The sequence below is a fragment of the Nansenia antarctica genome (genome assembly GCF_963989245.1).
Source record: "Nansenia antarctica genome assembly, chromosome: 4".
Classification (NCBI taxonomy): domain Eukaryota; kingdom Metazoa; phylum Chordata; class Actinopteri; order Argentiniformes; family Microstomatidae; genus Nansenia; species Nansenia antarctica.
Genome location: NC_137689.1, coordinates 26,168,215 through 26,187,188, shown reverse-complemented (window position 1 = coordinate 26,187,188; position 18,974 = coordinate 26,168,215). Strand labels below are relative to the sequence as shown.

General features: G+C 41.9%; 1 protein-coding gene across 1 annotated transcript in view; it reads right to left on the bottom strand.

The window, feature by feature from the left end:
- The window catches only part of npas2 (neuronal PAS domain protein 2), a 32,988-nt gene extending 22,222 nt beyond the window's left edge, over nt 1–10,766 (bottom strand). Inside the window, exons 1-6 of the mRNA XM_080527952.1 lie at nt 10,720–10,766; nt 9,427–9,581; nt 8,294–8,385; nt 7,922–8,011; nt 7,389–7,509; nt 1,343–1,456 (exon numbers count right to left, since the gene is read on the bottom strand). Coding sequence (XP_080384078.1) covers nt 1,343–1,456; nt 7,389–7,509; nt 7,922–8,011; nt 8,294–8,385; nt 9,427–9,581; nt 10,720–10,751 — 604 coding nt within the window. The 5' untranslated portion in view covers nt 10,752–10,766. The remainder of the gene's footprint in view (nt 1–1,342; nt 1,457–7,388; nt 7,510–7,921; nt 8,012–8,293; nt 8,386–9,426; nt 9,582–10,719) is intronic.
- Nucleotides 10,767–18,974: the final 8,208 nt, after the last annotated feature.

Genomic DNA, 18,974 nt, shown 5'->3' with positions numbered 1-18,974 from the left:
ATATGTCCCCGGCCAGAATCGAACATGGTCGGCGCCTTAGTGTGCTACACCACCAAGCACCCCATGGTGTGTGCTCTGAAACAAGGACCAGTTGAGCTCTGAGGTGGGAGCTCTGAGTGGGATTTGGAGGATGATGGAGGCAAAAGGGGAAAGAGCCTCAGATCCACAAAGTCCCTTCCAGGTGGCTGATGAGATATGTTGGCATGACTGCCATATTCTGATCTCCATCCCAAGCCCTTGCTTACGCCGGCAGACTGCCAAGAACCTTCTCCTCCTCCAGACTGGGGTGGTGAGACATGGTAGTGATGACGCCAGAGGCCTTGTTGCTCTCTGCACAGACAGGATGCTCTTGCCAGCAGACTTGGGGTCCAACATGGACGCTGTGGCGTGTACGGGCTTCAGCCAGAAGTCTTTGCGCTTTTTGAGATATTTCAGAACTGCAGTTTCTTTCAATTGATAGTTTAGACCTAGAATTGCCTTGTGTGTATCCCACAAAATAGATTCACTGTTATATGGACATTTTTGGAGATGAATTTAAGCAAAATTCACAAAGTTCCTGGGCATTCATTTAATAAAAATTTCCCATGGAAGATTTCTGGAAAATTACTGGAAAGTTTCCCACCCTTTGCAACCCTAATTTCAAGGGCCATGGTTAGAAAAATTGTGACAGCGGTTCTGTACTTTTTCTGAGAACTGTAAAGACGCGTTGAATCGGTTTGGTGCCAACTGAATATCAACTGCAACCATAGCAAATAATTGTGCATGATTTCACATCAGGGTTATAGGGTTATATATATACAGTATATATATATTATATATATATATATTAGTTTTTAAAGCATTTATAGAGCATTAATAACTGTCTCCTGATTGCAAGCTTCATATTTGGAAAGCACCAAATGAATATCGAACAATCTAAAACTAATGAGTTCTAACAGTTTGTAATGGTTTATAATTGAGTAATAAATTGGTTATAAGTGATTTATGAACTAATTATAAACCATTCATAAAAAAAGACCATGAAGCGTTACCTGAAACAGGTTCTAAAACAGGAACACCCTGTTTGATTCTGTCCCTTCAAAATCATATCTTTTCAAACATACCATGTGTTTATGGCGAGACTGGCAGCCTCAATAGACACTGATAATCAAATAACATGTTATGTTAGTCCAGGTGGTTGAATATGTATTCTCTGCCGTTCATATAGGGTTATAGGCTAACCCTAACCCTAAATACAGTATGTCAAGGAAATGTGACATTTGAGAACTAAAACTCTGTATGGTTGTCTAACATTTGCCGTAACAGAATAGTGAGTTCGGGGAAGAAAAATCAAAACACTTACCATTGTTATGAAACTTGAAATCCCCGACGAATTTGACATATTCATATGTAGGGGGTTCCTTTGGGTCGATGTTCCCTCTGGCTAAATGACAGCAGAACTCAACGTGCGTCTCACCTGAAAAAGCAACAGGTGAGTGTAAGTTGGCTTTTCCTCAACAAAACAGAAACATATTTTCACGAGGAGAAGTTGATAACCCATTCACCGTGTGTATTCACACAAGGCTCTACTGGCTCCTCCTTCTAATAGATAGAATCTTGAAGTCTTCATGGTGCACCATGATAAACTCCCACACGTTGACCTTTTAACCTTTGGGTGAAACTCTGACAGAGACAGTAAATCTTAACAAAACAAAAGACTGTCTCCCCCAAACCAACCACACACTACAAAAATAATATATATTATAGAATTACTTGAACACTACCTGATTACTTGAACACTACCTGACTACTACTAGAACACTACCTGACAATTGAACACTACCTGATTACTTGAACACTACCTGACTACTACTAGAACACTACCTGACTACTTGAACACTACCTGATTACTTAAACACTACCTGACTACTACTAGAACACTACCTGACTACTAGAACACTAACTGACTACTTGAACACTAACTGACTACTTGAACACTACCTGACTACTTGAACACTACCTGACTACTTGAACACTACCTGACTACTTGTACTGCATCATATTGCATTTCATCTTATTGTAACTCACAAACTGCACACTGATGTACTCAACACAGGGGCCCCGAGTCACAGTCCCATACGGAACTAGAAACTAGAAAGTCATTGGAGTGTTACGTCTGTTGCATTTCTACACAAAATTCGGCTGTTGTTTTTTATTTGAAACAGCAGGTGCCTCAAACAGAAACACAAAAGGCCTCCACAGAGTGTCACGGCGAGGGACTGTGGTCATGTTTTCCTTTAAGCTTCCAAACTAAATGTGTCGCTCCTCCGTTAGACTGAAAATAGACTGTCGTGGCATTGTCAGGAAGGCTTTGAATATCTCAGTGGCCCCGTGCCATTCAGACTAATGAGAACATAGGAGCCATTTATAGGAGGGGACACACAAAGGAAAAAAGCACTTCCTCATCAACCCCACTGTTTAACTCTATTCGCACTATCCGACCGCACCTGAAATCCTGGGGAACACTCTATTCTTTCAGTTTCCCTTTGGGTGACGCACCTGATCTTCTGTACCCTCCTTAAGTTACTCTAATGAACACTCAACCTGTAGCGACGTTACGATCACACTATCCATGAAGGAACAGCACAACATCTGTGTGTGTTGAGAGTGTTGTAAAATTGTTGCGTCCACATGTGTTTGTGTTTCCCTTGTGTTCTCCTCTATGTCATTCTACATCCAGGTGTTCTCTCTCTCTCTATCATTCTACATCCAGGTGTTCTCTCTATCATTCTACATCCAGGTGTTCTCTCTCTCTATCATTCTACATCCAGGTGTTCTCTCTATCATTCTACATCCAGGTGTTCTCTCTCTCTCTATCATTCTACATCCAGGTGTTCTCTCTATCATTCTACATCCAGGTGTTCTCTCTCTCTATCATTCTACATCCAGGTGTTCTCCTCTCTATCATTCTACATCCAGGTGTTCTCTCTCTATCATTCTACATCCAGGTGTTCTCTCTCTCTATCATTCTACATCCAGGTGTTCTCTCTATCATTCTACATCCAGGTGTTCTCTCTCTCTATCATTCTACATCCAGGTGTTCTCTCTCTCTATCATTCTACATCCAGGTGTTCTCCTCTCTATCATTCTACATCCAGGTGTTCTCTCTCTCTATCATTCTACATCCAGGTGTTCTCTCTCTCTATCATTCTACATCCAGGTGTTCTCTCTCTATCATTCTACATCCAGGTGTCCGTCAATTGTCCAATCACTCTCGTTAATCATCATTCCCATCCCATCCAATCAGAGGGACGCCCATCTACCAATCGGAGGGCTTTCCGTCTGTTGAAATGTTCCTCATTGTCAGTCGACTGGTTTTGTGTTTGGTTGTGTTTGGTTTGTTTGTCGACTTAGGGTAGTCTTAGGGTCTTTGTGTTATCTAGTACGTACAATTATTTGAGTCGTTTCTCTTGTTATTGTTAAACTTGGTTTGTCTGGTTTATTTGTTTTACATTGTTCATAGTTTACTTTGAGTTTGTTTTTGTCACACACTAGTCAGAGGAAACAGGTGTGTAGGTGAGAGACCCTTGGGTATACACTTCATCACGTAGACTCACCTCTGTTATATACATCAGGCAAAGGAGCGGATGTCGTAGGTATTAGGATTGTAAAATAGACACTTAGGGTTTTCACTTTCTTTTGGATTCCTCTGGGTTGGCACCGCTCAGTATCCCTGTTGTCCTGTGGCTTGTGTATTGTCACCATCACCACCGTCTTCGATAATAAATCGTTGCACTTTAGTTCTATTTGTTGTGGTTCATTATTAGTTTCCCCCCACAGTAAGCTGGGGTACATCCACCTTTTTGTTCGGCTCCCCCTCCAACCCCTAGACGTAGCGCCACAACAACTGGGAGTCGTAACAGAAATAAGAAGGAAGATTAAAATATAGGTGCAGAAATGGCCTGTTGCCTGTTGCCTGTGCCTGTGCAGATAAGATAGGATCATTATTCCAGATACAGCTTTGGACAGTAGTAACAGTAATTCTCTGGATTTGGATTTGTGGTTCTAAAACATAGAGTATGATGCTAGCGAATCCCACATCAGTCTCTTGGTCAGAAGAGCACCAGTGTCGCATAGGATTAAGGTCAGTGTCTCGAGCTCTAGATAGGGCAGTGTCGGGGATTACTAAAGCTACCATAATAGTGATTAAAACTCCTAATCACGCTGGGAGGGGAGATAGCTATTATTAGCTAAAGGACTAATCATAAGACCACACTCTATTTCAGGTCCCAGAACTATAGAAGTAGTGAGAGGCACACTATGAGCTCTGTCAGGTCCCAGAACTATAGAAGTAGTGAGAGGCACACTATGAGCTCTGTCAACACTGTGGTGAAAGCTGTGGAAATGTGAATACTCCATTATGGTACTTTGCACATTCCATATTTTTGCACATTTGTACATACCTCTTTTTGATATAGCCCCTAATGTATACATCTGTACACCATGCTGTACATAGCTATCTTAACTGTACATAGCTTACTACTATCCTGTATATACCTCTAACTACCGTACTTGCCATACTGTACCTATCAATTATCACTATCATGTTTTATATCACTTCTGGTTAGATGCTAAACTGCATTTTGTTGTCTGGTACTTGTACTCTGCAATGACAATACAGTTGAATCTAATCTAATCTAATCTGATCTAATCTGAATGCAATGGAATAGAATTTGAACACAGAGTCAGACTCTACTGTGTCCTGTTTTCCCTACTGGTGAAATAAAATGTCTGCCTGGGTTTGAGACTGCGGTGCGCTACTGGGCCATCGCATGGTTTGATGTATAATTCATGGGGATATCGCTCATAAAAGAAGTGAACTAGCCAACATCAAAAAGAAAGAAAGGTCACTGCAGCCTTGCATTGAATAAAGTCAAACTAAGCAATGTTACGTAAGGAGAAAAAAAACGACAATGACTTGTACAGCAACAACAAAAGCACTGTTAATAAAAAGGACTATTCGTTTTCCTTGAGCTTGACCATAGATCTACAGTATAGATAATACAGTACAGTCAAGACAATATATCTACAGTACAGACAAGCATCTAGTTTAGAGTGTCAAGTATTTTTCACATTTCTCCCACGCTGTATAAAATCAAATCAAAACTATTTAACAAGGGGTTACTCTGGTTTAACAAGGGATACTCTGGTCTAACAAGGGATACTCTGGTTTAACAAGGGATACTCTGGTTTAACAAGGGACACTCTGGTTTAACAAGGGACACTCTGGTTTAACAAGGGACACTCTGGTTTAACAAGGGACACTCTGGTTTAACAAGGGACACTCTGGTTTAACAAGGGACACTCTGGTTTAACAAGGGACACTCTGGTCTAACAAGGGACACTCTGGTTTAACAAGGGACACTCTGGTTTAACAAGGGATACTCTGGTTTAACAAGGAATACTCTGGTTTAACAAGGGATACTCTGGTCTAACAAGGGATACTCTGGTCTAACAAGGGACACTCTGGTTTAACAAGGGATACTCTGGTTTAACAAGGGATACTCTGGTTTAACAAGGGATACTCTGGTTTAACAAGGGTTACTCTGGTTTAACAAGGGACACTCTGGTTTAACAAGGGACACTCTGGTTTAACAAGGGACACTCTGGTTTAACAAGGGATACTCTGGTTTAACAAGGGATACTCTGGTTTAACAAGGGACACTCTGGTTTAACAAGGGTTACTCTGGTTTAACAAGGGATACTCTGGTCTAACAAGGGATACTCTGGTTTAACAAGGGATACTCTGGTCTAACAAGGGACACTCTGGTTTAACAAGGGATACTCTGGTCTAACAAGGGATACTCTGGTTTAACAAGGGATACTCTGGTTTAACAAGGGATACTCTGGTTTAACAAGGGATACTCTGGTTTAACAAGGGACACTCTGGTTTAACAAGGGACACTCTGGTTTAACAAGGGTTACTCTGGTTTAACAAGGGACACTCTGGTTTAACAAGGGACACTCTGGTTTAACAAGGGATACTCTGGTTTAACAAGGGACACTCTGGTCTAACAAGGGACACTCTGGTCTAACAAGGGATACTCTGGTTTAACAAGGGATACTCTGGTTTAACAAGGGATACTCTGGTTTAACAAGGGATACTCTGGTCTAACAAGGGATACTCTGGTCTAACAAGGGATACTCTGGTTTAACAAGGGACACTCTGGTTTAACAAGGGACACTCTGGTTTAACAAGGGTTACTCTGGTTTAACAAGGGACACTCTGGTTTAACAAGGGACACTCTGGTTTAACAAGGGACACTCTGGTCTAACAAGGGATACTCTGGTTTAACAAGGGATACTCTGGTTTAACAAGGGATACTCTGGTTTAACAAGGGATACTCTGGTTTAACAAGGGATACTCTGGTTTAACAAGGGATACTCTGGTCTAACAAGGGATACTCTGGTTTAACAAGGGACACTCTGGTTTAACAAGGGATACTCTGGTTTAACAAGGGATACTCTGGTTTAACAAGGGATACTCTGGTTTAACAAGGGATACTCTGGTCTAACAAGGGATACTCTGGTTTAACAAGGGATACTCTGGTCTAACAAGGGATACTCTGGTTTAACAAGGGATACTCTGGTCTAACAAGGGACACTCTGGTTTAACAAGGGATACTCTGGTTTAACAAGGGATACTCTGGTTTAACAAGGGACACTCTGGTTTAACAAGGGATACTCTGGTCTAACAAGGGACACTCTGGTTTAACAAGGGATACTCTGGTTTAACAAGGGACACTCTGGTTTAACAAGGGATAGGGTTGGACGGTTTCATGGTTAAACCGAAAACCGCAGTTTCTAAAAATAGCAAGGGTTTTTACCAAAATCGTCATAAAATAACAAATTATTATTATTAACATTTAATCACAACGTCATAAATTGCTATACATAATAAACGCCATAAAAGTGTGTGGTTGAAGATGCTATGAAAGAATGAGAATTAGGGAACAGTGTTGCCTAATTGGGAGGTGGGTGTACGTGGAATGGAATGAGGAACAGTACGACAATGAGCTTTGTCCTCTGACGTCCTCCTCCACCAGCCTCCTCTGGCACTGGGGACGGAGCCTTCATCGTGGCCGCACCTACTCTCTGGAACTCCCTCCCCATAGTGATCCGCAACGCCCCCACCCTGGACTCCTTCAAATTAGCCCTCAAAACACATCTGTTCTCCAAGGCCTTTGGCCCCTAGTCATTGTTTCAGTTTTGCTTTGTTTGTTTTCTGTTTTGTCTGTCCGATCATTCCCTTGTAAAGCGTCCTTGGGTTTTTTGAAAGGCGCTATATAAATTAAAGTTATTATTATTATTATCTGGCACAGTCTGGAGGGAGTGAAGAGGATACTCACCATCCAGGAAGTCAGCAGCGATGGAGTCGGTCATCAGCATGTGTGATGATAGCAGCTTATAGACCTCCCCGTGCTCACGCTCAGGGAGGAAATTCAAGATATTTTGGTCCACCATATCTGACTGTAAAAGAAAACACAATTTTGTGACTGTCATATCATGTTCAATTCGATGTTCGTTTCAAATTATATATAATGGGTCACTAAATGGTACGGTCAATGCCAAAATGATAATGAAGCACAAATCATAGAAGTCCCCGTCGAGTTGAAAAGTGTACACAGTTAGTATACTGAAACCATAATCTGACCCGTACAGAGTTAGAACTGTAGAATAATGTCATTGAAAGAATGAGTGGAAGCTTAAATTAATTAATTATTAAAATTACATTCCAATCCAATTGGGGGGCGGGCCACAGAAAATGTCCTGTATGCTTTATGAATAGTAAAACATGCATGTTTGTGTAGCTGTCACGTCTTGTCTGTTTTCTGGCGGATGATAACATGAATGCTAACGTCATCCTCGGGCTGTCACTTACCGGTAAATGGCCAATGAGTGAAGACACGCTGTCGGACACATATATGATGTTTCCATCTGTAGTCAACGCTATGAGGAAACCATCTAGAGCCTGGGAAGGAGAACAGCGTTATTAACACACTGGCTACTGTCATTGTTTCGAATATCATTCGTTTAAGGAGTGCTCCATGAGTGCACTGCTGGCATAATATTCTCTTACGGAGACGAACGTCACAGGACATAACAATACATATTAGACAAGAATCTTCCTTTCATTAAAAGCATTCTCTTATTCCGTGTCAACCGCCCAGGACCAGAGTTAGTAACATCCATTAGTTAATAAAGGATGTGTTTGGTTGGTTTGGGAGGAGGTCAAAGTAGCCCTGAGCCTTACCTCCAGCATCAGCTGGGTGAACTCCTCGTTACTGAGGAAGGAAGGCTTCCAGTCCTGTCGGATCTCACATGAGTCGGTCTGTGCTGTGATCTCTGAAAGCAGACGAGAAGGGAAGGTTCAGGTCAATCAAGGGGACTGGTGCCAAACAGGCATCAGAAGGACCACTGACTCATATCTCAGATCGGGCTGCAATGGTCAAGATGTCTCAGAGTGAAAACACACAGACTATAGCATAGAAAGGAGAAGGGGTTTAAGTCATGTCATGTGGCAAACGTCCACAGCTGTGAGTGATTCTGACAGGAGACAAGCTCGGTAGAGAACAACGCTCCTCCAGCCTCCTAGTTCCTTCCTTCAACCCTCCTCCACCCTCCTAGTTCCTTCCTTCTACACTCCTCCACCCTCCTAGTTCCTTCCTTCTACACTCCTCCACCCTCCTAGTTCCTTCCTTCTACACTCCTCCAGCCTCCTAGTTCCTTCCTTCTACACTCCTCCACCCTCCTAGTTCCTTCCTTCTACACTCCTCCACCCTCCTAGTTCCTTCCTTCAACCCTCCTCCACCCTCCTAGTTCCTTCCTTCTACACTCCTCCACCCTCCTAGTTCCTTCCTTCAACCCTCCTCCACCCTCCTAGTTCCTTCCTTCTACACTCCTCCACCCTCCTAGTTCCTTCCTTCAACCCTCCTCCACCCTCCTAGTTCCTTCCTTCTACACTCCTCCACCCTCCTAGCTCCTTCCTTCTACCCTCCTCCACCCTCCTAGTTCCTTCCTTCAACCCTCCTCCACCCTCCTAGTTCCTTCCTTCTACACTCCTCCACCCTCCTAGTTCCTTCCTTCTACACTCCTCCACCCTCCTAGCTCCTTCCTTCAACCCTCCTCCACCCTCCTAGTTCCTTCCTTCAACCCTCCTCCACCCTCCTAGTTCCTTCCTTTAACCCTCCTCCACCCTCCTAGTCCCTTCCTTCTACACTCCTCCACCCTCCTAGTTCCTTCCTTTAACCCTCCTCCACCCTCCTAGTCCCTTCCTTCTACACTCCTCCACCCTCCTAGTTCCTTCCTTCTATTCCCACACTTTCTTTACGCAGTGATGTTCTGCACGCACACACGCCCCAGGTGACCAGCGTCCACACCACCTACCTTTTTGCTTCTGCAGGAAGTCGATGGTTCTCTGTAGGATGGTGGACTTGTCCATCTTGCGCGGATGGCCTTGGCCCTGCAGCATGGTGCAGAGCTCCTTGATGAGCACATTGAACTGGTCTCTTCTTTTCTTTTCCGACTTATTACGAGAAGCCCTTTAATCGAAAAGCAAGAAATATTTTGTGATATTATGTTTGCAAAGTTAACCATATACTGTGTTGGTACAGACACAGATTTATCAAGCAGTGCTGCTTGCTCAACAATATTAGCTCTTGCTTCATATGAATGAATCACAACCATGGTAATGAGTGACAGCTGGGAAGACAGTCCCTAGCCCCCTCCAAAAATAACAACTGACTAACAAAACAATGGACATTGTGTAATAAAAGAAAAATGCTGAAAAGCTTTGTCATTTATCTCATTGACAGTTTGTTTGTTTGTTTATTCTCCTCACACAAACCTTCAATAAAACGGCCACATCACTTCAGAAATGGCTGAATTTAGCAATGTAACGTTAGCTCTTTGGACTGCAGGAAATTAGCACAGTTGCTAACTAAAATGACGTGACTGAACGAAATTCGGCATACAGAGTCACACAGTAAGATGTTGTTTACGAATAATTAATTTCACCAGTTAACACAGCTAGCTGTATCCACAAATTTCAGAGTCAGATGCTCTAGCTAACCTTTGTCACAAGCAGCCTGCACTATGTGATTTGTATACTCTTGTGAAGAGAGCAGAATTGACCACTTTTATCAAGTTTGTCTTGGGAAGGGGGAGAGTTGGGATAAACCTTTTTATCCAAAAATATATGTAGACAGAAAGACCTCAACACAAAACAATAACTGAAGATGGCTGTAGTACTGGCCTGACAGAGCAACACCAGAGCAGATACAGAGCGTCTGGTGGGGTCATGGGTCACAGACGTCCAGCAGTTATCAAGGACAATCAAGGATTGTTGACCAAATACTAAACATGAGAGCGTGATTCAGACATTAGATGAATCTGTCACATTACTTCTGGGGCCCTGAAATAGGCTGACTAGGTATAACAAGTGTTGTCATTTCTAAATGGTGAAACCAATATATGTATATATGTGCACAAATACCATCTCTACTTCAACCACCCCAGCCCCACACACACACACACACACACACACACACACACACACACACACACACACACACACACACACACACACACACACACACACACACACACACACACACACACACACACACATACACATACACATACATACACACACACACACACACACACACACACAAATACCTTTTCGCCCTGTCTTTCTCATCTTCATCCATCAAATCGTCCACACAGCTGCTGGTGCTAGAGGGAGAGGGAGATGGGGGGGGGGTTAAGAGAAGTTGGAATGTAGTTTCTCTGAATATTCACCAATGTCATCAACAGACAGACACAGACCAGATGGATTCTAATCCTCCCTCTGCCCTACATCATTATGAACTGATATCATCATGACTTATAAATGACTTAGATATCTACTAAACTAGGGTCTCAAACTAGGAACCTAAAGAGGCAAACTTTTGTTATGCTGACATTTAATCATTTGAATTCGAAAGAAAACAAAAGTTCAGATAATTAGTAAGCTACTCTAGTGAATCTCTCTTGGACCAGCGTCAAGACACTTGCAATGGGTGGTTACACAACCAACTAGAGCTGTGCAGCATACTGGTTTTAGTTACACCAGTATGATCCACGCTGTGATATGGAATTTGATTATAGCGTCAAAGGCGTTGTTTTGCTCCTCTCGTCACGATACACATCAGATCATATGCTGCAACCAGTACTCAAGTTGTAAACAAAAATTAGGGGGGATGGTGGATTTTAACATATGGGGACAATTTTTGCATCCCCACAGTGTCAGTGACTCCAGTGTGACATAGCGTCAGTGACTTGGTAAAAATGTCATTGCATGTGTGCGCGCCCACCTCGCCCACAGTATTTTACTCAATATGTCAAAATGTTGAAATAGCAGTAATACCACGTTCATTGATAAAATAACATAAGGGATGGAAAGGGGGGATGGCAGTTTTAGAAGGGGGTTGATTTTGACCGTTTTTATTTCAGGGGGGGATGCCATCCCCCCTCATCCCCCCTCAACTCGAGTGCTGGCTGCAACCATTTCATTTATTATTTCACATAAATATAAGACGTTGTGCACTGGCACTATTGAAACTTTCTCATACATGCAACAGCAGAGACCAGCAGAATATCAGAGAACAGAGACTAGCACAACAAACTAGCAGATAATAGGCGTAAGACAAACTAGTGGAGAATTGACCTGAGGTTGACACTATATAATAATGACATTATAATTCATTTCCATGGAGACAGGACTCGATTCTAGGTTACAGGGGGATTGAGACTGGAGAGGAGAATAGTCTACTGTGTACAGGACTGAAAAAGTCTCTGAATGGTTAACAGACTTCATTGCTATGGTGACAGACAGACTTCTTGCCTACTCCTTATCAGATTATCTGCCTGTATTTTTTGTCTGCCAACGTGTGTATAGAACCCTGCATTTTGGGGGAATTAAAGACTATTCTTTTGGAATTAAAGACTATGTTTTTTGTCCCAGAGTCTTGCCTGCCTACATTACATCTACAACACACAAAGTATCGCCCTAGATAGCCTACATTGTATGAATGTCAGTATTACTTCTGTATACACACTCTATATGTAATAAGGAGAAGCAAACTGATATTAAAATACATTTTCAAAAAAGAGTAAAAAGGTGATGGTGTTGAAACTCACTCCCATTCTCTCCGGCTGGACGGACAAAGGCTGCCGAAGTCGGAAAGGTTGTCCATAATCACTCCCTCTCCCATCTAGGCCCTCTGTGAAGTCTGATGTATCCCATCAGCGCTAGCGCCACTGAAACCCCAGGGGAAATGCTACGGTACTGTTCATCTGCTGCCCACCTCCTCCTGAAGTCTGCCACAAAGATACAACAATCTGTAAAGGACAACAAGAAAGTGTTGATGTAAATACATGTTAGTAAGCTACTCTAGTGCAGCATGCTTTCCTGAGGCATATCCGTTACTCCCACATCTGATAATTACCAGGGCTGCCAAGTTTCACCAAAAGTTTGGAGTGAGATTTTTTGGCGGTGGAGCGACCCAAAACTGTGCACGTTTTGGCAGCGGCGGCCCCTCTCTCCCACCCAAATATTTGTGCTAGTTTCCTGCAATTTTACATGTTGTTCATAATAAACCAGCACAAGAAATGAAAATAATTAACATTTTATAAAACAAGAAAAAAATTCAGACAATATATCATATTTATGAAATCTTAATAAACAAATACAGTAGCCTACAGACTCTAAAAGAAAAATTGGCCCCATCAACAGGACTCAGCCCCTTGGTCAGCAGCAGAAAGACCCGTGGTCATCATCTTATATACAGTATATATATATATATATATATATCTTATATACAGCTCATAGATGGTTATCATGTTATACAGTACATACCAGGGTTTTTCCTGGGTCAGAATGAGGGCTTGGTGGGTGATTTTACATTTTTTTTGAGGGACCCCCAATTGTTGTATTTGTATTGTAAATTGTAATTATTAATAATAATTATTATTATTAATGTACCTGGTTATGTTACAGTAGAGAAACCAAAAACTGTTACCAAAACTGAGTATTTACTAGCTAAGATTGGCAAAAGATTTGCGTGGTGCAACCGAAATTAGTAAACAACTACAGTAGTTTGAAACTAGCTAGTAACAACTAGGGGTTTAGTAACGACTAAATGCCTGCATTTAGTAATGACTTACGCCATATTGGTGCAACCCAGTCCAGTAGGCTACCAGATACGATGTTGTAATGTATGCACATATTTTGCTACCACGGTTGCCAGACGGAATTGACAATGTCCAGCCCAACCGGTCTAAAAGCTGCCGAATCCACCCGTCCAGTACCAAAAGTAGCCCAATCTGGCAACACTGCTTGCTACGTTCTTGCAGCTCGCGTGAAAACAGGTTCTTCCATCAGCGCTCGCCTGCCGCTTCGATTGCAGACTCAAGTTAATGCGCGTGCAGAAAGATGCCACGAAACTCATGTCCGGTAGGTTTCTTTCAAGGAATTTCAAAAATAAAAGTCCCGTAAAACAATTTTTATTTCTCGCCGTGAGAGCGTGAGAACTGGTTGAAATGCGTGAGTCTCACGGCGATTGCGTGAGACTTGGCAGCTCTGTAATTACACTAGCCTAGCATAGCCTAGCATAGCATAGCCTAGCATAGACTGCATAAAACTGCAGTATCAAGTGTTGATAATTTGTTACCGTATGCAAAGATGGCTAGTGTAAAACATTATGGGTGCTGGTTACTTTTACAGCCGTAACACCCCAATTCATACTTAAACGGTCTCAAAGCTACATGAAAGTAAGAACTGTACAAAAACTGTGCAATTCTATCATACAAATATACTGTCTGTATTGGTGATAATATAGGCTACAGTGGGGGAAATAAGTATTCAACACAACAACACGTTTTTTATTCAACATATTTCCATTGCAGCTATTCACATGAACATTAGACCAGATATTGGTAATAAATCAATACAATTACACAGCTAAAGAAGTTGTAACATTCCCCCCCCCCAAAAAGCCAAGTGCAATAAAGTGGAATGACACAGGAAAAAGGTATTGAACACAGTAAGAAAAACACTAAACCAGCTTACGCCCCTTACGAATTCTCCTACCTGTGCTAATAAGAATCAGCTGGGTTAGTGCATGTGGGTGGGTAAGTACTTCCACTCTTTGAAAAAGGGTTTCTCACCTCAGAATGCAGTAAACAAATCATTTGTCACCAAGCTTTCCTACAAGAAACATCTCATGATGGGTAGAGGCAAAGAGCTCTCCCAGGACCTTTGCAACAAGATTGTTGAGCAGCATAGCAATGGCACTGCTTACCAACTGATTTCTCAACTCCTAAATGTCCCTATCAGCACCATTGGGGCCATTATCAGCAAGTGGAAGGAACATCACTCGACCATCAATCGGCTACGTACAGGAGCTCCTCGCAATTCTGACCATGTGTAGTTTTATTGAGTTAATACCAATGTCTGGTCTGTGTGAGTGACAATTTGAAAGAGCGTCATGTCTTTGGTCTGATATCAATGGACGTGACAGAAGAAAGGGAAGAGTGTTAACATCAACATATAGGCCTTGGTCTACCATCTGGGCACAGCAATTCAACACCAAGGAAGCATTATGTGCGGGAGGAGCTCCTCTGACCTAGAAAAATCCCAGAGGCAGAGACACCTCTTTTGATAATCTTCAATAACAAAGACAGTGAAAGAGCCAACTCATTCACCTCCTCAACATAACATAAAGGAAGCTTCACCACGCAGAGCAAAAAACCTCTGGGAGCTCAAACAACCTTTATCCGTTTGCGAATGTAGCCCTGACAGAAAAGTTATCCTACTTGGGCTACAGTGCTTAACAACCAGGTGTCAGCCCGCTAACCATTAGCCTACATGGATGATAAAACAAGAAGAACCATTAGGCTAATTGGTTCATGTGTAGGAACAGGCTGGTCGGGCGTGGACCCTGAGGTCTCCATGAACGCTAATCACCGTTTCATTGAAACTCTGTCTGGAATGTTTGCCCCATCAAAGCCTCCAAATCTCAGACACCCTCCGTCGTTTTGTCAGATGTGTGTTTACCACAAACTACACAGTAAGTCCATCTATTAACATTCAGATTCAGGTTCAGATTCAATTTAATTGTCATTGACAGAGTACATGTACAAAGACAACAAAATGCAGTTCGGCATCTGTCCAGTGCAATAGTGCATAGTGCAAAAGCCATAAAGGTATGGACAGATATGTAGGCTATGTATGTAAAGGTATGGAGAGATAGTACAGTGTGATACGTACAGACAAGGGAGAAGATATGTACAGTTAAGATATGTGTAGTATGATATGAACAGAACAAGGGCAATTTATATTAATTAATACAGTATAGGGTTAGAGTATGTAGCCTACAGTGGGCAAAACAGCAGTGGTGCAAAAGCGAAGTTAACATTCTTCTGGATCCAAATAAAAACTTGTATTCCAAACTACTACTCCACGCTGACATGTTTCCAATAACCTAGCATGGGGGACAGACACATCATTTTTTCCTTCCTTTTGTGGGCTGGAAATATTTCAGAAAAATGTATCTATCAATTATTGTAATTATAATCGGTGGACATTTTTCCGTTCATTACTGTTCTCGTCTGAGAATGGTGACTCTGTGCCTGTTTCCACTGGGCTGAAACCCAGTTTCTATTCCATATGTCCATTCAGTGACATACAGGAGTGGCCAGCTTGGATATTACTACATCTTAAAGAACTCTAACTCATCTAAATGAAACCCATGTGCTCAAGCGAGGAAGAGTAAAATAAATAGTTGTAAACTGATGCGCCGTAAAAATATTACATTTCCCTCTACAAACAAAACATTGACCATCATACAAAATGTCAGCACTAGACAGATAGGTCTAAACTAGGCCTACAGTAAATCCCTTTATGGTATTCTTTACATTTTCAGATTTATATTTATGTAGGCTATTAATTTATGTAATCAAATGTAATGTAGGCTATTCATGCAGTTTTCATCCACATGAAAATCGTGATCCTTGATCCTTGATCCTGAGCCTGCAATAATTCTTGAGCATGATAGCTCCCTTCATTACTGTTAGTGTTCATTTAACTCAAAGATTACACGTTTAGACATAATTGATACCTGCTACTTGATACTGTCTTTGACACAGGCATGCTATAGTATAATTGGGTTGGCTTTCAGTCACTATGTTTTAGCAGCTGTTGAGGTAAAGTCGATAATTGATTTGAAAACCCATCATACAAATAAGAAATAGGACCATGGGTAGAATGATAAAAGGTCATGGCAGAAGATAAAAGCTGAAGTAGAGAAAGACTTTATGCAGAATAGAACAAGGTTCTGAGATACCAAAGCAACAGCTTCAAATTAATCTCAACAGAGTAATGTTCGGCCTAGGTCTTGGGTGACATAGGATACCTCCCCACAGCATTTTACTAACCAGCAAATATCCATTACGTTATGTTAACACACGAACACAACAACAGTGGTTGGCTTGAAAAAACAGCACAAGATAGTTAGTTTGAGAAATCTGACGCTTGGTTAAATTTGACCTGACCTGCACCAAGTCAATCTAGACCACAGACACTTAATGTACCCTTCACAAAGGGACAGAGTGGTTACAGAGGGACAGAGGGTTCTATAAACCCGCAAGAACACATTTTCAAGCCTAATGACAGCATGTTCCTTTCAGAGCTATGAATTTGGTGAGAGGGCGTCTTTCTATTTGACAGATGTAGCCCCCATACAAAGACCATAGAAACTGATTCAGTGAAAAAAGGAAGTTGACTTCCATTTTTGGGATGTTTTGGATTCCTCATGTCTTAATCATTATCAGGTAGGACATTGGTCCAAAGCAGACTTGAGTTAGAATTTTATTGAAAATCAGGCTATACAAATTCCACAAAATGAAAATCGCCATTTTAGGTACAATCAATTTGCTTATTTCTCAGGGATGAAACTGAACTACAAAGATTATGCAATGAATAGCCTACATAGGCCTATCTTATCTGTTTCTTACTACACAAACCATTTTCAATCTGAGATGGTGAGTGGCTTGAACATATTCAAGTTCAAGTTCATGACCAATGTTGCACATATACACCACAAGGACAATGAAGAGGAATCTTCTCATTAGAATCATACCGCCACCCATCTGAGTATCTCCACCCCCGGCTTTTTTTTCCACCACCAACTATGTTCAAGGTTATCAATACCACTTACTATGTTCAAGGTTATCAATACCACTTACTTCGTTGTGAAGTCTTGTGAAATGCAAAGTCAGGTGCACAAAAAGGAAAAGAGAAACGAAAGATTTAACATGAAAATAATTAGTTAATGGGCAGATTTCTAAAGAGATACGATGATGTAGTGGTTGAAGCAGCAGCAGCAATATTTGAATATCATTTCACAACTTAACATGCTTCGCAACAGTGAACTTATCAGTGACTTTGCTTTTGTTTCCTTTGTTCTGCTCTTACAAAGGCAATACGGCAATACGAGTAAACTGGGTTAGCTAGCTAGGTACCGTTAGCTCAGCTGTCTCGTCCAGCCAGTATCTATCTCATCTCAAGTTGTGCAAAGAAAGAGGCGTTCCCCTGGCCTCTCTTCTTCAGCACTACGGGATGTTAGCTAACTAACCTCAGGAGTGGGGTGTGGGGAGAAGAAGCTCATTTGGCTTTAAAGCGACAGACACAAAAACAGTCTGTCGATAAAAGGACTGGAACAGAGGGGTATAGAGGCATGCTAGAATGCCTTTAGATTCAAATCTGAGCTGGCCACATGTCGAAGTGTCCTTGGGCAAGACACTGAACCCCAAAATTGCTCCCAGCGAGCGGGCCAGGGCCTTGCATGGTAGCTTGCCGCAGTTGGTGTGTGAATGTGTGTGTGAATGGGTGAATGAGAGGGTGTTGTAAAGCGCTTTGGAGCAGCTTTGGAGCAGCTTTGGAGCAGCAAAAAAGGCGCTATATAAGTGCAGTCCATTTACCATGACAAATAATGAGCACAATCCACTCCTCCCCTAGAAAGTTCTTCATTTAACGAATTCCATTAGTTCACAGAAGATTGACATGCAAACATTAAAAACCTATAGAGGACAGCAGAAGATGACATCAGTCTATATTTGCTGACATATACAGTATATGTCATACATATCCCCCACTATATTGTAATTTACTGCCCGTCATCACCATTTATTGCAGAAGAGACGTCCGTCATGTTTCTGTGACCTGTCTAATGTTAGCCTACGTATGTTGCCATGTTACGTTGCAGTTGTCATAGAGAGCATAAGAATTTACAAGTCTCTCTTTCTTAACTCACTCACTTAATATACTGATAGCAACGTGTGCTCTGGTAGTCTAGATATCCCACTGTGTAGTAGACTTCACTTTGTGTAGTGGTGCATGTTGGTATAGGCTCCTGCTAGATTGCATTACAGGTTTGGCTTATAAGAAGTAAAATCTCATTTCACACCTGTCTGCAGCAGCAGCATTGAGGTATACCCCACTGTGATGTCGGTGTGCTCCTACTAAACACAGCCCTACTGTATCTTCTTTCTGTCAAAAAACCTGTTCTTTTGCCAGAGGTGTAGAAACCTCTGCTTTGTTGATCTGTAAGATGTTTGAACTGTCGCTTTGTGGTTTTGTTATTGTGGAATTAGAAACTGTTTGTTAAACTAGGCTACATTGCAATGTAGTAATACGTTAATACTAGGGGTGCAACGGTTCTCAGTTTTATATTGAACCGTACGGTTCGCCATCCACGGTGTCGGTTTTTCGGTTTATGCTGCGTTCCATTGAAAGTCGGAGGTTGAGTTTGTCTGGAACGCAGTTGCTTCTTGTTCAAATGTTTGTTCATGGCAAGCGGAGTTGAGAACATGGCAACAGTTTGAGGAAGCCC